The 25398-nt window shown below is 33.1% G+C and overlaps 1 protein-coding gene across 1 annotated transcript in view; it reads right to left on the bottom strand.

Annotated features, from left to right (window-relative positions):
* Positions 1–266: 266 nt before the first annotated feature.
* LOC139502133 (uncharacterized) overlaps positions 267–25398 on the bottom strand; it is a 42848-nt gene continuing 17716 nt past the window's right edge. The window contains exons 8-13 of the mRNA XM_071291506.1: positions 23231–23452; positions 18067–18636; positions 14974–15095; positions 9599–10777; positions 5826–5883; positions 267–2196 (exon numbers count right to left, since the gene is read on the bottom strand). Of these exons, the coding sequence (XP_071147607.1) occupies positions 1367–2196; positions 5826–5883; positions 9599–10777; positions 14974–15095; positions 18067–18636; positions 23231–23452 (2981 nt within the window). The 3' untranslated portion in view covers positions 267–1366. The remainder of the gene's footprint in view (positions 2197–5825; positions 5884–9598; positions 10778–14973; positions 15096–18066; positions 18637–23230; positions 23453–25398) is intronic.

Here is a 25398-nt window from a genome sequence, read left to right as displayed (position 1 = left end):
TTTCTGAGTGATGAAAGAACCAATTGTCCGGAAACGCAAACACGCACTTGCTTCAAAGGTGTTTTTGGGTGTCAAGCGAAAAACAAAAGAATTAACGCGCACTCAATTTTGTGAAAATAACCCCGACGCCCGTGCAAGCTCTACGTAAGTCTTACTAAATAACGCAGACGTCCTTGCAAGCTCTACGTAAGTCTTACTAATTATCTTGAGACACATGAACATGAGTGCAAACTAAAAGAACAAGAAAAGGAAAAAAAAACACAACCCTCTTTTCGTGATTATATTTTTAAAACACCATGGACAATAACACAATGGCGGGGTGTATAAGTACAAAGCCACGTAATATGTAACAGAAGAACACAATAAGGCATATATAGACAAAGCATATTAGCAATAATAAAAAACAAAAATACAAAATGTATTATAGAACAATAACACAATGACAGGATGTTTAAGTACAGAGCCACGCAATTTTTTACAAACAAATAGGGAATAATGAGGTGCTACAATATAAACCATGATAAAGAATAGAAAATAATGAACAAACAGTATAACGAATAAAAAAAAAATGAAGAACCCAATCCACACAAATGAAAGACAAAAGAAGTATCAGTCCATTAGACAAGCAACCCGACGACACCAACAAATTGTGAATTTGCTCTGATTTTAATTTGCAAACTTCACATCAGACACATATGACTTAAATTTTTAAAAAAAATTCAAGGATATGATGAAGTCTACCTTGAGTCATGGTTTTCTCTGAAACAGAAAGTGGGTGTAAATCAAAGAACATTATGTCTTTGTAACATTTCTCTAAATTTATTATAAAATTGATTTGTTGTCACAGATGAAATTAAAGCGTTTATCGCCCAATATACAGCAACCTAACGACATACTACGATGTGTAATTTATTTCGAATTTTTTTAGAACCTTTCATTCGTATATGTTTCGAATAAACAAACTATTGAGGACATACATATATGACTAATATTAAAATTTCCTCTTAAACTAGTGATATATGGTTTAAAAAGATATCATGAAATATATTTTTAATTTTGTTTTTGTCTTCAACTATCAAACATCAAGTGGTGTTAATCAATTAAACAACACGTCTCTGTAATATTTCATTAACTTTCCATATCAAGTTACCCTTTTGTCACACATGAAATAAAAGTGTTAATTTTCCCCAAAACATGTACATAACAAATGTGTTAATTTTGTTTTTCTGTACATAAAATGAAATTCATTTAAGTTAGATTGATAGTAAAGAAAACAAAATTTGATACAACATATTTGAATGACTAAATGCACAAATAGATCCGAGTTTGAATCAACTCATTGTCTGAAAGAATTATTTATGTTTATTTATGTTAATTTCTTTATCACGTCTAAAAAAAATGCATTTCCGTCTCTTTCATTACAAACAAGAAGAACATTTTCTTTTTTGTCAAAATAAATTCCACGCGGGTCTCTCAATCCATCTGATTCAGTAAGAAGTTCTCTATGATGTTTACCATCATCAGATACAACTATTACAGTGTCTTTCATATAATCATTCACATACACATTCCCCTCATTGTCTGTTGTTACACAAGTTAAATCTTGAAATTTATCCATTTTAAACTTCCACATTAACTTTCCATCTAACGAGCAGCAGTATATTGATGTCTTGTTTATATAGACCAACCTGTCTCTGTCTACTGTAATGTCGCGGATATAGTTTGGAGGTATCGATATAGTACGTATTACTTTACCTGTCAGGTCCATCACATGTATTATACTCATATCAACATCAGTAACAACGTACAGGTTATTATCATTATATGATATTCCGCGGCAGTAATCACTGGTGTTGATTGTACTGGTGATAGAACGTGTAGATATATTTATTATCAGTATGGTACTACAGGATACTGCTACAGTGTTACTATCTATCTCTGTTATATAATATGGTCTATAGGACAGAGGAATGTGATAGATATCAGTACCGTCTGCATTACAAATAATAAGTCGGTTATTCTGAAAGTCAGTAAACACTAATGTATTGTCTGTTTTGATACAGCTAGAAATGAACTGACTTTTATTCTTTGACATCTTTATATTTATCTGTTTATGTAAAGTGACAGAAACAGGAAGGTTGTTTTTGACAGATGCTTGATCCTGAATGAATATTTCTTCTTTAATTGGTTCATTTTCTGAAAAAAATAATCAAGTATCAAATTGGTTATTTCAACAAGCGGTTACCTTATTTATAATGCAGTTTACAAAAAAGGATTTAATTTATAATTCAGTTTACCACTAAGACTGACTGAATGTTGTAACATTTCTTATGTTTTGCAAACTATATAATTTAAGTAACATTTCACGACCTCAAACTTTCTCTAAGATGTTATCGATTTATGTTTTTTTTTTCACTTACAAGATTAAAAAACTGATTTAATCTTTATATCAGGCTCCGAATTATCGGACCACACAATATAAATTAAGAAAAATGAAAAATTATATAAAAGTAAGATGTTAAAATACAGTTCCATTACCTTGCATATAGTCTAACAGTGGGAAGATATATATATACCTGTTTCATGCGACCTTTAAGTCATTCACAAGACAAAACAAAAGACAAATCTATTCATATGCTACATTACACTAATCACTGATTTTGGGGTTCTTCCTTTATAAAGTCTACACAGACGTGTCGCTGGATTCCTGTTTCGTATGTCTCGTATATCAATGGGTTGTAGTTTTAAAACGGTAAAAGTAAACTGGTCAACAATTTTGATCTTTCGGTTAGATATTTTTAAATATGCTGTGCTTGCTTTAAAATAAATAACTTCAATATATGAATAGAGGCGTTTTCGAAATCCCAGCTGCAGTTATCCAAATGTTTAAACACCTGGTCCTAATTGCCATAAACTTTATAAAGCATTTATTGTTTTTGTACAGAGAAGATACGCATTAAATGTGTCCTGTTCATCTTTTGTTTACCCTACAGAGGTAGTTGGAGAAAACTTGTCAAAATTCCTAAAGTAGAAAGACATCAGCGATGTTGTTTTACAATATGAATTTGAATTGTCTCGTTCTTCATTACTTACACTTTAAATGCATTCTCGGTAACTTCTCGTCTTGAAAATGAATGAAATATTTGCCACTGAACGTAAAGCAAACAATAATGAAACACTCGAGCTTACACTTCAGAAAACGGTTTCTCTGCCTATTGTAGTGATCTTGTTTAAGGGAGGAATTTTCATGAACAAAGCTTTATTTTTATGCACGAGGGGGAACATGAATATAATGTTAATTCATAGCTAAGCACAGGATGTCTTGTGGTTACTGAATGGAGCAGGTTTTGCAAGGGAGCTCACTTTCTAACCAAGATAGAATCGGTTTAAATCTCTCCGTTTAACATGTTGAAGCGCTTATATATTTGGCTTCAATGGTATGTTCGGTTTTGTAGGATGTATAAATACGCATCCACGTCCAACCAGATTTTGAACGCAGAATATATTGACCCCTGAGGAAAATGACACACTTTCTGCAGTTTAATATTAAAACGGTTTCAAGGATCAATATATCTAATTTGAAGCACTTCTTTTCACTCAGTAACATGTCATTGTTTAATGGCTTTTAAACTCACTGAATACACCGCCTTTCATACTTGTCGAAAACTATAGGATTAGTCCCAAAATTGTGCCCTTTCGTGTGTTTATGACATCAATTAATCTTTTGTCATTAAATCTTGTGTTATGTAGTGATACCTAATTGATATCATCTATGCCAATTTTCGGCTGAATGGAATGTTTAATTACGCAATTCTGTAAAGGAGAGTATTAAGTTATTGATGAAGAAACATCGGAAACCTCTTTGAGTCCAAATTTCTGGGTCGATGCTTCTGCTGGTGGACTATTAGTCCCCGAGGGTATCACCAGCCCAGTAGCCAGTACTTCGGTACAGGCATGAAAAAAAGGATTTTTTGTGTTATTAAAATTTGCTGTTACAAAATATTGGAAATTATTTTAAATTAAGGAATGTATCTCCCTCATGCAAAGCTCTGATTCCTCTCACTGATTTGGCTATACTTTTTGGACCTTTTGGATTATAGCTCTTCATCTTTTATATAAGCTTTGGATTTCAAATATTTTGGCCACGAGCATCACTGAAGATACATGTATTGTCAAAATGCGCATCTGGTGCAAGAAAATTGGTACCGTTAATTTTATTTTGCCTATATCCACGAACTTTTATTTCATGAAATAATTGTCACTTAACGTTAAGCTAGTACTAATTGAGTAATCTATATTTCCTTTATTTGATTGTTTGTTGCTTACCATTCAGTTGCAAATGATTTATGCATGTTCTTGACGATATCAGTTAACAGTAAATATGGGTAATTCAGGGATAGAAGTCTTGTAAATTTTACCTGCAATTGATTGTGAATTGGAAAGTGACAGAATATATTGATGTGCAATAGGCAATTTTCTCAACCCGATTAAGAGGTATGCCAAAGGTTCCAACGTAAAGAAAATATGGCCTTCTCTCCATGAGACATCGGATTCAACATTCCAAATCTAAACCTACGTGGCTGTGTACTTGTACATCACTCTCAACCAAGGGGATATCCCGCCTTTTGCCAAGGTTTTATTGGCAGTCGCGGTTGGAAGAGCACCAATAGTGACCAGGACTGAATGGGAACCTTAGTTTAGGTCAGATGAGGACCAATAGTGACCACGACGGAATGGGAACCTTAGTTTATTAGTTGTTGTACCATTGACCAACGTCGAATTTAAAACATAATTACTTTTAAATCATGACAGTTCCGAAGCACCGCATACTAAGCTTGGGATTAACATGGAGTATTGGTGTCAGCCCAGTGCACGTAAAATAAAAAATAACTCTTTTGGCTTTACTATTTATTCCTAATCCTTTTATCAGCTCTTTAATGATTAGTATCAGATAGTGGACTGACGGCAAGGAGCATCACTGAAAAAAAATGTTTATTGCCGAAATGCATGTGGTGCAATTAAACAATACCGTTAAAGCTGTTGTTAGGCAATTAAATACTATGTTGGACCAAAAGCTTTGTTATTGTATAGGACAAATTCCGTCTTTGTCTGATTCAGTTGGAATCTTCTGTAATTTTGTTCTTAGTTTCCTATTGTATCAAAAATCATGAAATGAGAATGTTTATAATATCCTTAAATTTCCATTTTTATTTTTAAAGCCGATTAAAAGTATTAAAGACATCATTTTTTTAATAACTTTAAAATTCATTTTTTATATTCGCATCATAGCTTTAAACATTTTACATGTAATGCGAAACAGCACAGACTGTCAAAAAATAGCCTATTTTAGATTTTGTTATTAATCAGGTTAAAATATATAGAAGAAAGATATGTTGCTACTCAATATAAACATTCGAATTTGGTGCGGCTGTGGCATTTGCATATATACAAAGACATTATTGTTATAAGTTTACAATTGTTGCCATTTTAGGGGCCACATAATGGCTCTAATCGTTTATGCTTTGTTATTCATGTGTAAAGTTTCTCCTTACTTCATGATCAACCTTTATATTGATTGAGAAAGTAATTTTAATTAAAAAAGAAAGCTATATTTATGAGTTAAACATTTATTTGAAAAATATCGGTTAAATTATGTTTTAGTCTTCTGAATAAAGAAATGTCTTCTTCTTTATTTTCCCTTTGGATAAAAAGGAATATTGTAAAGACCGGACTGAAGAGTTATATGGCCATTAATATATGTTCTGGAAGAATGAAATTGGCAAAAAAATAACGATACGAAAGGAAAACATGTAAATTGATATTACTTGAATTATGGGCATCCTTCTTAGTACCAATTTCCACACTGTCATGAATCCTTTTAACCTGAAAAAAGATGATTCAATTGAATAAACACAGGATTATAACGATATCAAGTAATATTACAATAAAACTGAACTCCGGGGATAATTCAAAAACGGATCATTCCTAATCAAATGGCCAAATCAAAAGCTAAACCACATAAAACGAATGGACCACAACTCTCATATTCCTGACTTGGTATAGGTATTTTCTTAAGTGGAAAATGGTGGATTTAACCTGGTTTTTAAGATAGCTTAACCTTTCACTTGTATGACAGTCGCATTCAAATCTATTATATATTGGTAAAAATGTCGAAAATAGGGACACAAAACAATTATGATAATTGAAGTACGAAGCACACTCTGGGTAAGGTTGTCCTGCGAGAGAATATTATGTGCTGGTGAGTCGGTCCTGACTGGTGCTGGTGGGTCCTGATTCTGTTCTGGTGGGGTTTGTTCACATTATACCAGAACGGCAATAAAACAACCGTTCTGTTGCTTAATTTTTCTCTAAAACGTTCTTTGTACCATGCGAGGAATATTACAACAATTTGTTATTGCAAAAATCGTGAAAATTCGCCAAAAGGATTGTCCTGACGATGTGCTGATGATTAGGTAAAATAGTCCCGGTTCTATAGTCATACGTCATGGTTCTGTGCTTTTATATTTTTGTTAAAAGTGGCAAATTTTCAAGATCATTGATGCCAAAAAAAAAGTAATGTGAAATTGATAGATAAAACAAATTGAAAACAACACGTTGAATAATTTCTTGCGTCCGAAGTTCTTTTATGGATTTACCTTCATCAGCAACGCTCAAAGCCAAACATTTGAAACTCGAAGATGTATAAGTAACGAAACCGTTGAAGAGCTATATGTCAAAAATACCAAAAATAAATAGCCAAATTCATCTATAGCCAACTTTGCCTGAGGGAGTTGAAACATTAGTTTCTTAATAAAATATAAAATTTATAAACGAACATATACAATGTAGCATATATGCTTTGGATCTTTCATATGAGCTAAGTTTAGTTTATTTGTTTCGATTGGATTTTTGAGAGGGGTGTACGAGGTGATGACCATATGTTGACGCATTTTACACTTTTGTTAACTGTTATTTGGAAGATACACATAGCCAGAAATTAGTAGTGATTTTGCTAATTAATATTCATAATATGCAAATGAGAATTGTACCACGTGATAGTAGTTTGAACTGGACTGGCTTGATAGGCTTGATATCATTAAAATCTTAAAAACACGGATATAATAAGTTGCCCGTCACAGAGTCCTTATTTATAATCACTTTGATATTTCCGTAAAGTTGTCAGGCGGTCAAAATTAAAACACTGAACTCGATTTTAGTGAATTTTTCGTGCTTTCGTGATTTTATTCTTCTTGAAATAGTGACATTTTAATTTTACGCGGGAACCTAGAGTTCAACGACTACACATACAAGGTTTGGACTTGCTCATTCTTTGGAAATTCAAGTTTCAAATTTCACCCCGGCAACCTATTTTTGAAAAGACCTTGTAAGCCAATTTTCAACACGAAGTTTGCAAATTTGACGTTTCAGCCATTTTAGCCTGTATTTTACTTTGCAATGTTGAAGGCCTCTCGCTTCGATTTTTAAAATAGCTCAGGAACCTGTATTTTTGCAACAACAGTCATTATGTTTCGTTTAAATGGTGTATATTGTTGTGTATATTCATTTTCTGCCCCGGCAACCTGTCTATCACTTAAATTAAAATTAAAACAGACTTTTTTTCAAAATTCCTTATCATTTTAATGTTATTTCCGTGACCCGTATCCGATTTCGTTAGTATAATATTCAAATAAGCAAAGTGGCGTTGATTTCTGGATATGATGTGGTGTTATCTGTTTCCTTAACAATGTTGTGAACTGTTAAAATAAATTAAAAAAACACAATTTACCCCTGTTTACTGCTGTGTTTTGTTTAACTTTTCAAATCCCATTTAATGAAACTCTTCTTTGAGATAAGACAATATGTATATGATTTGAGGCATTACAATCATTTTGCATGACTCAAAAATATGGTGTAAAATATCCAATACCTATCTAAAAACGATTATGTGGTATTTTTGCCAATTAGGGATAAATTTCTATCAACTAAACGTAACCGTACGACCTTCAACAATGACCCGATAATTCAAACTGTAAAATGTTTTGCATACAAATGAGATCATAATTATAGAGTGATCTAAGAAAATTGAGAATGGAAATAGGGAATGTGTCAAAGAGACAACAACTCGATCATAGAGCAGAAGACAGTCGACATTAGATGTATGTTTCATTATAATACTTTATTTTGATTGGCTAACGGCACATCACTAGTTATTCCGTAAGCAATTGCATCACTCAATAAAACTTTTCATTCATGAAAGCACGTGATCCCACAATAAAGTGCACAGGTGAATAATATACAAAATTTATAAAATTCGTGTTTTCATGATCATAGCTAAAAAATGTAATTATAAGTATTGAATGCTTCTTTTTGTAACATTATAGGGCTGTAAAAGCGTTGACCGTGCGCTTCCGCGCTTTATACAAAATGTACTTCGGTCAACGCTTTTACACCCCAATAAATTTACAAAAAGAAGCATTCAATTCTTAAATATAAACTGTTCCCAGCTGTCACATTGTATTGAATTTTGACATTAAAATTTGTGTACAAAATATGTTCTGATTTTTCTTTCTTTTACATATATCTTTTGGTTTTCAATTCTAGTGTTTATATTTATTTGCCATGCATAGACGCATTTTGTCACCTGTCTGGATTTTTTTATATGTTAGTCGAATCCGGGATTATCCTTATCCGCTTCTGGAATCGGATCCGATATTGTTTTTTCTCGCCATTTTTTTCAATGTTGATTGACAGATAGTGAGATACGATTTTAATCGGATTTACACAGTGTTTCTGTAGAAAGCTAGCGGTTGATCAAATTGAACATCGTTGTCATGAATCGTTATGATGAAAATAAGTTGTAGATCGTTTATTAGGAAACTTTAGTAAAAATGTTAGGAAAGTTATTTTTTTATTTTCTTTCAAGGTCCATCGTGCATGTCGGGCGTAGCTAGTAACCGAGTAGAAAGTCCGACTGCAAAAGTGGAAGGTCGCATACCTCGGACCACCGCTAACTTTAATGCCCTGCGTCCAAATTGAAAAGATACGAAAATTTAGTCTTCTAATTCGAAATTGCCGCCAACAGCGTGATCAGTTGAACTTATTTTAATGAACAACTGACGTAGTTGACTACGTATTGACGACAAACAATATTCCTACGACTTTTGCAATTAGGGAAATCTAAACTACTTGTCTTACGAGATTTTCGGCGATTAAATATTTCATACATTTGTTCTTTGACATCTTGGCCAAAAGCTCAGGGGATAATGAAGTACATTAGGATTTCTAATGAGCTCTACTTCCTATGTGCAACTTCAAAACTTTTGGGAAAATCGACGATCATTTAAGTTTTTTCTGGTCATATTTTTTGTAATCCAGAATGAAAAGTATGAAAAAAACTGTCCAACAAGTTATAAATAACATAATGTCCAGCTAGATAATAACAATGGCACATATTTCAACATTTATTGGGTAGGTCAAAAATCCAGGGCGCTCGCATAAGGCAGCTTAACTGCCTAAAAATCCAGAAAGTGGCAGGAATGTTTAGGATACTTATAATAATAATATCAGAATTTATATAGAAGCCGTTTTTAAAATATACCTCTTTCTTCATCCAAAGCGAGTACATCTGTTCAGATTGGTGTGACATCCTATGCTCAATACAGAAACACTCTTTGTTACTTTTCAAACTCTCAAATTCAAATGTGTCTTTATAATAATAGCCATCGCTGCATTTGAAATGCAGTTTAAATAACATTTGCACCTTGTACCTCACTATTATTTCTTCAATTAGTTGCTTAACTTCGCTGTATATGTCGCTACACGTGCTTCCAAATCCCTCAAGTTCGGAAAATGACAACACCTGAAGAGCAATTGTATCAGTGGACATGGTAACAAGAATCTTTTTACATCCAGATCCCTCAATGTCAAATAAGCATATACCACGGTATAAAGTAATATCATTATCTACTTTGCTAGGGTATGTTTTGATAAACCAAGCAGATAGATGGTTAAAAAAAGAAGGTGGAAGAAAATCAAATTTAAAACAAAGCCAGGAAGTCCTTTTACATTTTTCTGTACGAATGCCAAATTTTTCACATACAACGTCAAAAGTGAAAGACGGCATTTTGCTTGGCATTATAAAATAACTAGAGTTCTCAATTCTTACTAATATATCAAGCTTTTCCATAACCTCTTGCAGATTATCTTTCTGTCCGGAAAACTGACTTCCAGCTTTTGATTCGAATAGTTCTGTTATTAACGATTCACTTATTTTGCCGTGTCGTGTAAAAAGTGTCCAGTCCTCAAGGTGGTACAATCTGCTGTTAACAATCCTATCAGAGACTAAACATCGGAAAGCATCTGCTAACCACTGAGGATTTAAAATAATCAAATCCCTGATATTGTCAAAGAAAATAATGTTTCCTACACTGTGCTGAAATCTAAGAAACAACAACAATTCGTCCTCCTTTAGTATATTGATATCATGATGTTTAGCCAGTTTAAACATGTCAGTAAAATTGATGAAATGTTTGCCATGTTTCTTATTGATTTCAATCAAATGCTCTAAAAGAATCCATTTCAACGGAAACGCTTCACCCCAAATTTTCATTTTCCCTGCAGTCTCGAAAATTGCGAATCGCAACTTTTCAAATTCTTTGTCAGTATCTTCCTTATTTGACAGATAAAACTGGTCGTGCAAGTGATGATATTTGCTTTGATGTCCAAAAACTTTGTCTATTTGCTTATGTAGTTCCTCTTTTCTCTTCTTAAAATCTGCCTACAGCAAAAAAAAAACCAAAGGAATCAACAATTATCATGTTTGATAACGTTAATTAGTGAAAGGACTTCAAAAAATAATGTTTTCCCTTTATATTACTTGTATATCAAGGTTTCACTACCTGTCATGACTTATCTGAGAAAATTTATTTTGCCCCCTATAATATATGGAGTTGGTTATTGTCCGTAATCTAGGCCGTACGATGAACTGTTTTTACATATTTGTTGCTTTGTCTGTATGCAGAGTTGACTGGGATTCAGAAATAAACGGATTTGACTGGAATTAAAAAGATAAAAAAAAAACACGTTCAAAAAACCAGGCGTATTATATTTTACGCTCGAAGCGCTCGAAGTAACGCTTGAATGAAAAAAACATTTTAAAAATGGCAATTATTAGATACAATACAAAGGTAGCAAAGAAACAGGCCGGTAAGAACAGTTGCCGTATAGTTTTTTCTTCACTAGTAGTCATGCCTTACCCTGACTACAAGTACAGAAAAACAATACGGCAGTTTGTTTTTGCCTTGTTTTCTGTTTTGATACCTTTGTTTTATATTTGACTTGTACGACGTTTCAAAAAAGAAGTAGTATATTTTGCATTTAGAAGAGGTAGCAAATTTAAACAGATTAGAAAGTTAGATGCCCAAGCTTTTTTTTTTGGGAAACAAATGGAAAAAACAGGTTGCAAAGGGGGGATAAATTTAAAATATTTTTGTTTTTAAATCCTTATTTTGTTGAACACATGTAGGATGTGCCACTCCATCCCTCCATTTTCCTAAAAAAAAAATACAAATCGTATGTTTGCCCCCAAATATATGAATTCAATAACTATATCAATATATTTAAAGAATGAATCTCCTATTTCATTGGTGATTAAAAATAAACACGTGTCACAATATGATCCAAATAGCAGCTTATCGTCCGAAATTGTTGAGATTTTCTTCAAGATTTGCTGCCTATTTAAACATTTATTACACGGACACTTTTTATTTACAGAATCAATCGTGCATTGGTGAGTTGAGAGGGATTTTATCAATTGATTAGATTTGATTTTTTATATAATATATTTACTGTCTTTTTTGTTAAAATATAAACATCGGTACCAGCATTTCTTCACTTTCAGCATTGTCCAAAATATTTTTCATGTCCATATATTAAAAAAAAAAAACAAGAATGTGTCCATAGTACACGAATGCCCCACTCGCACTATCATTTTCTATGTTCAGTGGACCGTGAAATTGGGGTCAAAACTTTAATTTGGAATTAACATTATCATAGAAAGATCATATCATAGGGAACATGTGTACTAAGTTGCAAGTTGATGTAACTTTAACTTCATCAAAAACTACCTTGACCAAAAAACTTTAACCTGAACTTCACACTATTATTTTCTATGTTCAGTGGACCATGAAATTGGGGTCAAAACTGTAATTTGGCATTGAAATTAGAAAGATCATATCATGGGGAACAGGTGTACTAAGTTTCAAGTTGATTGGACTACAACTTCTTCAAAAACTACCTTGACCAAAAACTTTAACCTGAAGCGGACGGACGAACGGAGGCACAGACCAGAACACATAATGCCCCTCTACTATCGTAGGTGGGGCATAAAAATACATTTACGGAACGACCATTTAAGCTAGAAAAAAGTCATACCCCCCTGTATGGCTTTTTTCTGAGTAAGAAAATTATTAAGTTTTTCAAACTATCACCAAATTATTTTTTTTGAAAATTAGCATTTTTATATACGGTATTCGGAAAATCAGGAGTAAGAATATTACTTTGTCATCTGCGTGACCACAAATTATTTTTATGCACCACCTACGATAGTAGAGAGGCATTATGTTTTCTGGTCTGTGCTTCCGTCCGTCCGTCTGTGCTTTCGTTCGTCCGTCTGTGCGCCCGTTCGCTTCAGTTTAAAGTTTTTGGTCAAGGTAGTTTTTGATGAAGTTGAAGTTACATCAACTTGAAACTTAGTACACATGTTCCCTATGATATGATCTGAAGTTTTGACCCCAATTTCACGGTCCACTGAACATAGAAAATTATAGTGCGAGTGGGGCATCCGTGTAATATGGACACATTCTTGTTTCTCATTCAATTGGGTACCAGAATATTTTTTGGTGGAAAAAAAGATAAAACCCTTTTTGAGATAAAAAGTCACTTCCTTAGTGTACTAATGTAAATAGTACGTCTGAGTCAGTGACAACTCTACAACAGATTTATCCATCGGGTCATCAGCAATGATGGTGATACATGGCTATGTACATTATGTATATACACCTCGTCTAAACATCAACCCAGCAATGTTAGATCTGCAAATTTGCTTTAGCAAATTTTTTGTTCTTTCCTCGCCGGGATTCGAACCCATGCTACTGAGATATCATGACACCAAATCGCCTGCACTGTAGCCGTCCTGCTAGACCACACGACCACCTGGGCTTCACAATAATAAAGCTTTTGGTGGCCATGTGTTACCTTTCCTCGTCAGTTTTATTCTAGCGGCGTACAACAGTACATGATATATATGGCATGGAAATGTTATTGTTACAGATCAGCTCAATGATCTATAGTAAAGGATCCTACAAATTAATGCAAGATACGGTCACAGAAAATATTTATATTTATAAGTACGTCTGAGTCAGTGACAACTCTGCAACAGATTTATCCATCGGATCACCAGCAATGATGGTGATACATGGCTGTGTACATTATGTATATACAACTCGTATAAACATCAACCCAAATATACTGTAATTGTTGAAAATTTTATAGTTGTTGAAGCCAACGTAAATATACAGGAAATATTTACGTTGAACAAAAAGTTCAAATCTAATTGAAATGTAAAGTGCCCATGACTCGTTGATCATGTACGAGTGATTATACTCATAAAATAGGTCCGTGTAACAACTAAAAAGTGTCAGTGGATCATCTAACAAGTGTCCTAGGAATACCTGTTACTGTACTGTTTTTCAATATTTGATTTAAACATAGTTATTACACAACGGACTTTTTAAAATCACACACTTGTCAAATCATTTAATGAATTTTATCATTGATACAAGGTCATATTTTGTAAATATACATCATCTTGTAGACATCTTATACGTTCAGGTATTTCACATCCAATCTTTTATAGTAACATCTGTACAAAACACAGAAATATCGTCATTAACTCAAAAGCTAACCAACCATTTAAACAAACTTATTCAGAAGGGATAGTGTTACGATACTGTTCTGAGGTCATTACAGATGGCATTTTTTAGGAATTTGGAATTTTAATATTGATTCACTCAAGGTCTTTGCAATCGGAAATGAACAAATTTATTCTAAAACCAATTGTTGGCATGATACGGGTTTTGTTCTTCTCATATATTTATGATGGTATGATACTAAACCTCTATCGGGAGAGATAGTGCTTGATTTTCATATGATGACGACATAATCTTTCAATCAGTTTAATTGAGGTCTGGAGCTCGCATGTCAGTAACTGCTAATAGTCCTTGCCATTTCTGTTAGTTTCTTCTGTTACCTTTTCTGACATCGGACTCAGACCTCTTTCAAACTGAGTTTTACTGTTCGTATTGCTATGTGTTTGGTAATTCTACATTGACTAGTGGTATATGGGGAGGGTTAATTATTATTATTGTTCATCTATGTTTCGGGGTTTAGTGTAACGTCTATTTGTGTCCATTTCTCTAAACTAGCAAACATTATTCTTTATATAGGCCAGCTTAAGTCTGCCTCCGGATACGGATTTAATCGCGGTGTCGAAAACGCATTGGTGGCCTTGGGCTCTTTTCTACTGGTTTGTCGGGTTGTTGTCTCTTTGACACACTCCCCGTTTCTATTCTCAATTTGATCAAGATCGCACCTTCTGAACGCGTTTGTCCTCAGTAGGTAGCTTGTAATTCATTTGTTGTCAGTGGTTGCTGTCTATCATGATTATTTTTAATTATTGTTCTGTTATAAACTATGCTTTCGGCTTTTTCTATTGAATGATATATTTTGTTTTTCTTCGCTTTTGAAAAGATTTCCATGGTGCATGTGTTTTGTTTGGTCGTAAGGCGACATGTGATTCTTCACCTCTATGTTACAGTGTCTATGGTTGTTTATGGATGTATGTCTGATTGACAATCATGCCACATTTCCGATCTTCAGAAAACAGTGACAAACTACGTTCTACAATTGTATTACCTTGTTATATTTATCCTTTCCGGTGAAAACTAATAAAATCGGAGGATCGTAGTGACGATTACTATCTAGTTCGTTGGTTGTTCGATGGCAGTGGATAGAATCAAACCAAAAATCAATATATTCTGAAACATATCGTTACTGTTAAATATATAATAATTATTATCTCTTACATCCCTTGATAACTAAATATATCACTACACTTATTTTCTATTTTTGTGCAATTAAAGTAAATAAGCATCCTTTGAATAATCAAACAATTCAACTGTGTTATATGACATTTGAGTGCAAGGAATTAAAAACAAATATCTTAACTATGTTAGGGCATAAATTGTCTATCAATACTATTACTTCATTAATACCACAAAAATTTAGATGTTTAAGAAAATGAAACACTTATTAATTATATTTGAGACGCAGAGATGTATCATATCTTCGTGTCTTCAAAGTTTTGATAATGAAGCTTTAATAAGTACAAGCTATACAAATGTCATTGAATATAAGATATGTTAGAAATCAATAAAAAGGCCGGAGGTTGCTAAAATAGATTTAATTGAGGTTGTGTTGATAGTTTGTTCCAGTATATATCGTGAACTTATTGAATATTGAACTCTCGTTTGGATCATTATAAACTTTCCTTTACTGACAAATTTATTAATTTAACATTTAACAGCTGGTAATCTATACAAAATCGGTTCTGCAAAGAAAAGCGCGAGAGTGTTTTCCAGTTATGCTAGAGCTGAGTCATTCTCGCCGCTTCCCAAAGTATGTACAATTCTAAAAATCGCAATTTTCTAATACTGATCAAATATTGCAAATCGGGAAATGCTTTGCTGTGGTGATTGCTTTCATTACTCTCAATAAACTTTTAAGATGTTTATTTTAATAGACCTGACAATTTAAATCTCTTTTTTTTGTCCCTGTGACTGTCGTTATGGCGGATTACACACTGGCATACTATGATTAGACGGCTTAGTAAATCTTAAAACTGTCAATGTTCATTATTTGCTGCGATAGAAATCGGTTTTGATTGAGGCCATCTTATAAACAAGAGGATGTCGTATGATTGCCAATGAGACAACTCTTAACAAAGGACCAAATGACGCATGCAGAAATTTAGCAACTACAGGTCACCGTAAGCCTTCAACAATGAGCAAAGCCCATACAGCATAGTCGACTATAAATAGCCCCGAAATGACAAATGTAAAACAATTTAAACGAGAAAACTAACGGCCTATCTAATGAACAAAAAAATAATGAAAAACAAATATTTTACACAGCAAAAAAAGAAGAATACCACTGAATTACAGGCTCCTGTGGACATGCACATACATTTAGAATGTAGCGAGGTTTAACATTGTAGCACTTTCCCAATCATCCCCAGAACATTGGAGTGTGGTGTAACAGTGTTACATTAGAACAAACTATAAAAATCAGTTTGAAAAAAGCTGTACTCATCGGATGGAAATACATCTAACAAAAACACATAGTGGACGTGGATGAGTACTTGTACACCACAACAACACAAAATACACTAAGTTCCTATCTGCGTGTACTCGCAGTTGCAGTAATTCATAGACAATAACAGCGGAGGAAAGAAATCATGCATCTCGGACTAAATTAACAATCAGTACACATCCAACATCCTACAGACTTAGTGTTAAGACGTCATAAATAATACCTGACCTTGTGCAATGCCAAGATATATTATAGACCTTTGAAAGTGCATTTATATTAAACAATACTAATAAGTTTGCTTTTAATTTACTGAATACAAAATCTATACTATTACCGATAAAAACAATATTCAAAGTCATGACAGGTTTGCATAAGTTTATTTAAAGGATCAATAAGTGTACCAGGATCATTTATAAATTTCCGGACAAACAACATCACAGTAAAAATGAGGATATGCTATCCCGTTTGAAATTATTACAAATTCTGAAACCTAAACTTTATATCTATGGAAGAATTCAGTAAAGGCTTTAAGTGATTTTTGTAGCAAAATGCCTGACTTAATAATTTACCAGTTTTATAAAGATTACGTTCGTTACAATTTAAAACGTCACAACAGAAACGGGCAATCATGAATGCTTGAGAGGAAGTGTTATTTTGTTTTATCTTTGGCCTTATGACTTTTCTCGACAAAATTAACTGTGATAAATGCTTATTAAAATTACAATTTTATATGTACTTTTATTTAAAATTTATAACTGATTCATTAAAATCAAACTTTTAATTGTTTGTTCAATATACGGAGATAATCATGTTTTTTCGATGCTCATGGATGATACGTTCTGTAGATCTGCATTTGGTGTTTTTGATATGTCGAAATAGATAATGTCAGTGAAAAAAGTGTCTCATAGGTGTAGAAGTGTTTTTGATTGGAAATAGATATTTAGAAATTGAAAGACTTTTCTTAAATATACTTAGTGATCTCTGTGCCTTATATTTAAAGATTGGAGTACCCCAGAGGTAAAAATTGGTTTCGTGGGCGAAGATATCGGTAAATTGTATTTGGACTTTTTGTAGAGTGCCAATTTCAGTTTTCTCTTCCTTTTTTCATTTAAATATTGGCATTTCCTGAAATTGATTGTTCTGCTCTAGTAGATTACCAGCTGTTACTTAGATAAAGACAAAACAAAGTTGATGTTTGTGGCTTGTTTTTTTTATCGACGAACTATCCCGCAGATGGAAAACTGGTATATTTGTACTGTGTGGGAAAATATTCATTGTACATGTTGTAACTGTCCTTCATTTTTGATATGCGGCGGATAACTTTACAGAATTGCATATACTGTCCAAAGCATGTTGTACAAGTCAGATATAGTCCATAAATATAAAACTATATAGGTTTATATTGTTTGCATTCAATTTTTTTCATTTGTGTACGATGAATGCTGACTGACGAGGTCTAATAGATGTTTTCTTAACATGAAATGGGTTTATGAAATTGTGTTAAATTGGTCTATATTTTGACAGGAGGCAACTACAACATATACACATTAATCTAGAAAAGCTCTATTATACATCCTTTGTATAGATCTACAATTCTTTTATTATTATATTGCTATTGCGATTGATAAGAAAACATACCTCCAATATGCTGAAAATCTGCAGAGCACTTCGTTTTTTTTTCTTCACTGAATATATCATCCTTCATTTCTGCAACTACAAGGTATACTGCACTACTTGTCAAAAATGCTTGATGTGTAGCATAAAATTCTTTTTGCCCTGCAAAGTCCCATAACTCACATAATGCATAAAGGTTTCGTTGAGGTTTTGCAGTTGACTTAGTAAATACATTAGCCATCAAATCCACAGGCATTACCAATAATGAAGACTGATTGTTATCCATATTTATCTTCATGCCATTTTTTTTGTCTGTTTTATTAGATGCCGTATTATCAGGATGATTTATGGTACTATAGTTTATCTGATCTACCTGCATAGCTGCATCGTCTCTGTTTTCAGCTAGGTCATCAGCTGTTATATCGATCGGATAACCATTGTTAACGTCAATTGACTTATTAACTAGTACATTAATTTCTGATTGTGTTGATTTAGTTGATACTTTTGTTCTTTTAGTACTTTCTATATCATCCATTTGTGTTTTCCCATTTGGACTAAGTGCTCTATCCATCCGTTCTTGCTTGTCATCAATTTCTGATTAAAAAAAAGTAAACTTTTAACCATAATACCATTTTATTACAAGTTTCTAGGCAATTCAGTTTCATTATAGAACATTTTCAATACCAATATTACGGGGTTGAATCTTTATTTTTGTTTATCCATTATAAAATCTTTGATTATTACGTTTATTAAGCCAATATCAGCTTTACTTGAAATGAAATGTGTGTATGTCCATGCATGTTCAAAGTACAACTCAACTTCAGCAGATAGAATATCTAACTAGGGAACAGACATAATGTCAACTTGGCAATAAAATCTTGCCCTATATTAACGTCCGATTCGCTTTGTATAATTTAAAAATTTACAGCCGACGTTAAGTCTGAAGTCTTGTTTAGACAAAGTGCATTGTTAAAGAACCCTAGCTTCAAATCTTTAAGGCAGTGAATTGCTGCCACTGATCACCTTAGAACTTTTTCCATTGACAGTGCCAATGTCCCGCCTTTAATCCCAGCCATACCACTATCACATGTGTCATTCGGTTTAACGAGATAAATGATGGTGAAAGAATATCTAACGGCGGTCAAGTATTGAGAGACGATCGTGAAATCCCTGGTAACGGATCGTGAGAGACATTTAATATAAATTCTGGTAGGAATCTTTGAACAAAACGCTCAACGCGGAACAAATCCGAACAAAAAAGTATGTCTGTCAAGATGGGTTAACTTTCTTAACAGAACTGTGAAATAAGATAAAGAAAATATGAAAAAAACACAAAAGGCGCAACGCATGTCTATGAAATTAATTACAAATAACATGCTTTTTGTACCCATAATGGTCATATTTCAGTTTATCATGATATATTTGAAATTTAATCTTTGGTGTATCTAATAGTACAGTACAATTAAAGTATGTTCTTCCCATAAGAGTATTGATTTGTATATGAAAACCTTGAATTTGATCAGGCAACGCATTATTTTGATCGTAAAAGATAATGCGTGACCAGACTTAAAACTAGTAATAAGAAATCAGTATTTCTTTTAACATTTGATTAAACTGCAACTGGTTGAAGCCAGTAACTATTTTGATAAGGATGGCCATTAAAGCTATTATTTTTTTTTCTATTCAACGCTTTACCTCGAAAGTTAAAAAACAACAACTAAAAGCGTGTCTAAATATGTGTGAAAGATTCATCTCTGAGAATCGGTCAAGTACAATTCAGGCAGACCGACACTATTTAGCCAATGATATGGATATGCAACGTTTAAACCAAAATGATATCCATCAAACAAAAAATTACAACAAAACCGCATTAACATGAGTAACTTGAGATTGAACGATAACCAACATTTTGTGCAAAAGTACTATCTTAAGTTCTTTATATACAACGCAGATGTGGATTGATTTAACTATATACTACAGACTATATAATACCAGAGCGCAAATGCTGTACTGTCGCGTCTGCTTTACGAGATATCAAGTGTTTTAGTGGAAGTGTCAAATGCGTTTAAGATTGTCAATGGTTCATAAAAAGAGTACAAGGTCAGGTGAACCATGTCATACAAGTCTCTATATATATTCCGTACACCAAATAAATGTGTTCCGATCCTTACAGTGCCTTATGAACGGACAAATGTACAAGTTATGATTGGCCAATTAATTTGTAACATAAGGTAAAAAGTATATGAACCCTGACCGGAAGCCAGACAAAGACATCTTACTATCATTCAATATATCAAATACAATTTACGTCATCATGGTTATATATGATACATGCAGACAGACATGTACACCATACACGAAATACCTTGGCGCTATAGCATACAGAAATATATCCAAAAGGCTAAACAACATAAAACGAACATTGCCGAATGATGCATGATGATAAAGTTCGATGTTATTTGTAACCTTGCAGAAGTCGAAAATGTACACCTTACAATCAGAACAACAGACAGTTATCCTTAAGCTTAACGCATCCGCGATACGGACTTGACCACAAAAATGAATCTTCATCCTTGAAATGAGGCACATTCGGGGTCAGGTAAATCCTGTCTGACGGACATGTAGCTTATAGGATCTAATATACAAAATGTGGATATCCTTCAACTCGTGATAAGTGAGTAATTTACATGACAATAAAAAAGCTTCATCCTACAATCATCCAACTATTTTACATTTCATTTTCTGAAAATATTAATACTTTGAAATACTTAAACCTATTGAGGATGTTGACCTATCTAGCTTTTTTCAATACCAATAACAAATATTTATTGTGATATAATTGAAGAATAATTTGAACGTATTCGTAGCATCAAATTTTTCACGATCCTTTTCACGATCTTTAAAAATGCGGTACGTGATCTTTCACGATCCGAAAAATCAATTTTTGTGTAAAAAGTTCTTTATTTACCAAGTGTCAGATTATGTTTATACAAAATAACTATGAGAACCATTTGATTAACTCAAATAGAATGCCCTTATTCGGTTAAAAGTAGTTTTTCTAGTCGAATTTGAGAAAATTCATGTTTGTTAACTTTTTTTATGTCATTGAAATGTCGAGAAGCAATCTGCCTTTTTTTTTTGTAATAACTATATACTTTTAAAACTGGATATTCTCACATACTGATCATCATTTTGAAACATTTGACAGCCAGTTTTTTTTTGTCGTTAATTTGTCTGTGTAATTAATTAAGTTATAATATTTATTGACCTTACATATGTCTTCGCGATTAAATGTCTTTCACGATCCGTTACCAGAGCTTTCACGATCGTCTCTCAATACTTGACCGCCGTTAGATATTCTTTCACGATAATTTCTCTCGTTAAACCGAATGACACCCATGACGATGGAGAAAACAACCTTTGTATCTCTTATATCATTCTACATGTCCCTAGTAAAAACTTTTGATTTTGTTCTGATCATTTTTTTTGTTCTGTCTTTTTTTCTTTCTAACGCTGTATTATTTCAAAAGATGTCGCTTTTGTATTTGACTTATCGTTTCTGCTCAGAAACAGTTTAAATACCAACTCATGTTTTTGTTATTGATCAGTTAGTACATGTCGTAAAATTAAAAAAAATGAAGTTATTTTGGTTAAAAAAGAGAATTGACATTAAGTTGGAGTTCCTAAAATTAGCTGTATGTGAATACCTCACTAACTAATAGAGTCATTTAATTTGAAATCCTTACTTTTGACCTTTACATTAATGGCAAGGTCAAATGTCAAAATGAAAACAACACGTTCAATAATTTCACTATTTGAAAGCTGTAAAAGTATAAGAATTGTAAAAGAGGCACGAAAGATACCAAAGGGACAGTCAAACTCAGAAATCTAAAATATCTGATAACGCCATGGCTAAAAATGAAAAAGACAAACAGACAAACAAATAGTACACATGACACAACATAGAAAAATGAAGAATAAACAACAAAAACTAGGGGTGATCTCAGGTGCTCCGGAAGGGTAAGCAGATCCTGCTCCACATGAGGCACCTGTCGTGTTGCTTATGTGATAACAAATCCGGTAAATAGTCTGATTCGGTAGGTCACATTCATGAAAGGGAAGGGGATTGTAGTTACGACATAAGGAACATATCTAAAAAAAACCCGGTTATTCCATAACGGTCAACCATCTCGTGATGGCGTCCATAAAATTAACGAAGGGATGATTTCAACTTCCCCATTTGGAACTCTTGCTTTAATAGCTTCCTTGTGAGCAGCAACCCTCTATCAAGAAAATCATGATAGGAAATGCAAGCACGGGAATATAGTATCAATTGGGAGATATATACCCCGTATGCAGGTGCTGCTGGAATGTAGCTACTTAGAAATGGAAAGTTGTTCACAATTGGAAAGCTGAAATCATCTCTTTTGTCGTAAAGTTTTGTTTTCAACCGACCCTCATTGTCAATTTCTAGATGTAAGTCAAGATACGAGGCTGACTGAACTGTATCTGTAGTATTCTTAATCTCTAGTTCCATGGGATAGATGCGTTCCACATAGTCACAAAATTTTGAATTATTTAGTGTAAGAACATCATCTATATAGCGGAAAGTAGAGTTAAAGGATATTGCTAACTTCTGACAAAAAATACCTAAAAATAGCCAAATCCATCTAAGGTAAACTTTGCCTGAAGAAGTTGAAACCTTAGTTTCTTTATGATTTCAACATTTAAAATGGACAATTTTAGAAAGATTTGTAATAAATCATGTCAGTATCGAAGTACTGACTACTAAGCTAATGACACCCTCGGCAACTGATAGTCAAGCGGAAGAGGTATCGATCCATTGGTGTAAAAAGTGAAAACAAAACGTTAAATAATGTCATGCGTCCGAAGCGCTTTTCTTGACTTACCTTCATCAGGAACGTTAATAGCCGAATATTTCAAAGCCGAGACTGTATAAGAAATATTCAAATCCATTTAAAGTCAATTTTGTCTGGGGGGAATGAAACCTTAGTTTCCTAAGGTTGGTTGACATATGACATTGACAGGTTCAATTTAAAGTAATATTAAAAAAATCGAAAAATTCAATATCCTGCATTTATAATATTCAAAGTACCTAGAATAATATATTTCTGGACTCAGTGTTAAATGCATGATCATTATTTATCACATCTGAGTATTTATATACCTTGGCCGATTGTCCATTTTCCATCTTCTATGTTAATTTTGCATCTACGAACAACAATATCAACACCATCTGTACTAGGAACATCGGATATGCTTTCATTCAACAATCTTCTCAAGAGGCACGTTTTTCCAGCTGATTCCTTTCCAACTATCATAATTCTTACAAAATACCTTTTTTCAGATTTTGACTCCTCCACAAGTTTTTTGAATGTGAGTATATTTTCTGCAAAATAAATAAATTTCTATATAAAACATATCAAAAATAGGATTTTCTTTGTATTTTTCGGATTCTTTTACGGTTGTGAATTGTAAAGAGATAATCACAAAAACAGTGCTTTCATTGAAAAATAACTCTTTCAGGAAAACGTTTTTGGTCAAAGCGCATAAAATGTTTACATCATATACTAAAGGCAACAGTATTATACCGCTGTTCAAAACTCATAAATCCATGGACAAAAAACAAAATTGGGGTAACAAACTAAAACTAAGGGAAACACATTAAATATAAGAGGAGAACAACGACACAACATTAAAATGTAACACAAACAGAAACGGACTAAGCATTAGACAAAATCCTATGATAAAAACAAATATAACATCAAAACCAAAAAAAATGAATTTGGGATAGATAAGTATTTCTAAATATCTGAGTGACTTCATGCAAAACAATACCCCCTCGCAAAAAACGAAAGTTGCAAAAAAAGAATAATAATAGAGTTTAAATGACTTTCCGCAGACCTTCTCATACATACTTTCAGTACAAAGAATCTACACCGGACAATCTTGTTTTTTGTGCGACGTAGACACTTAAGAAGTATCTATTGTACTTTCCGAAAAAAGGCTGATTCAATTTATCAAATTGGCATGCATTTAATATATTTCATTAACTTAAAACACTTCTCAACTCCAAATGATGTACATGTTGTTATTAATTCATTTATCATGACTGTTATGTGTTGCAATTCGAAATTGACATATTTGACCTAGATACGACAACCGTTATGCTGGCTATTCAAAACTCCTCCCTCTTAAAAAACCACATTGCCAGTTTTAACATGGGTATGCATTTTATTCGTGTTATTTAAGCCCTTACTATCGCTCGGAGAAAAACAATCACGCATATAATGCCTAACCATTTTAAAATTACAATTAAGTATAGCTTGCATCAATTATTTCGTGGTGGAAGCAGTATCCGTCTGTGTTTTTGTTTAAAGAAATAGTTTAAGAGGATACTAATGGAATCAAATCAGAGAATTTGGAATTGTTTATTAAAAAAGGCATCATCGATATAAATGAATGTAAAATTATACATGTAAAATGATCTTGTTTTTAAAAGTTCATCAACACTCACTTGTATCACGCAATATTTATTGGAGATTTGTGTTTGTTTTCGAACACTACAGACAATCATGAGCAATTTGCGTGGCGCAACACCGAATAAACCTAATGTACTTTTAACCAACTTATTTTCGCGATTACATTATTTCGCGTTTAGCCTTTACTAGCCCTTTTCACGGCGATTTCATTTCGCGATTTTCAAATTTGTTTCCTGTAGTTGAATAAGGAAATATCCACGTTTTACATATTCACGACGATTTTTATTTGCGTTATTTTTTTACTCGCAAAAGTTGCGAAAATAGATAGCTCGCGAAGATTGGTTGGTTTACAGTAATAAACCTGCTCATTTGACAAAAGAGGGACGAAATGTACCACAGGGAGAGTCAAACTCATCAATCGAAAATAAACTGACAACGTCATTGCTAAAAATGAAAAAGACGACCAGACAAACAATAGCACACATGACACCACATAGAAAACTAAAGAATAAACAACACGAACCTCACCAAAAACTGGGGGTGATCTCAGGTGCTCCAGAAGAGTAAGCAGATCCTGCTCCATACGTGGCACCCGTCGTGTTGCTTATGTTATAACAAATCCGGTAAATAGTATAATTCGGTAGGTCAAAGTAGGCGTATTTCATTACAAAGGATATAATTGGTATTAAACACAAGAAAAGTCAGATGTAAGACATAATTATTTCCTTGTCTTGGTTAATTGAAATTTGTTGTTTATCTGTTCTTAAGGAAGACAGTTTAATGTTAATCTCAGCCCAGTTGTCAGTATTTTAGTTAAGGTATGAATGACATATTGTTAGTGGTATTGTTTTTT

The sequence above is a fragment of the Mytilus edulis genome, chromosome 13, assembly GCF_963676685.1.
Source record: "Mytilus edulis chromosome 13, xbMytEdul2.2, whole genome shotgun sequence".
NCBI lineage: Eukaryota > Metazoa > Mollusca > Bivalvia > Mytilida > Mytilidae > Mytilus > Mytilus edulis.
Note: the sequence above shows the minus strand (reverse complement) of the source record. Positions and strands in the feature narration are given on the sequence as shown.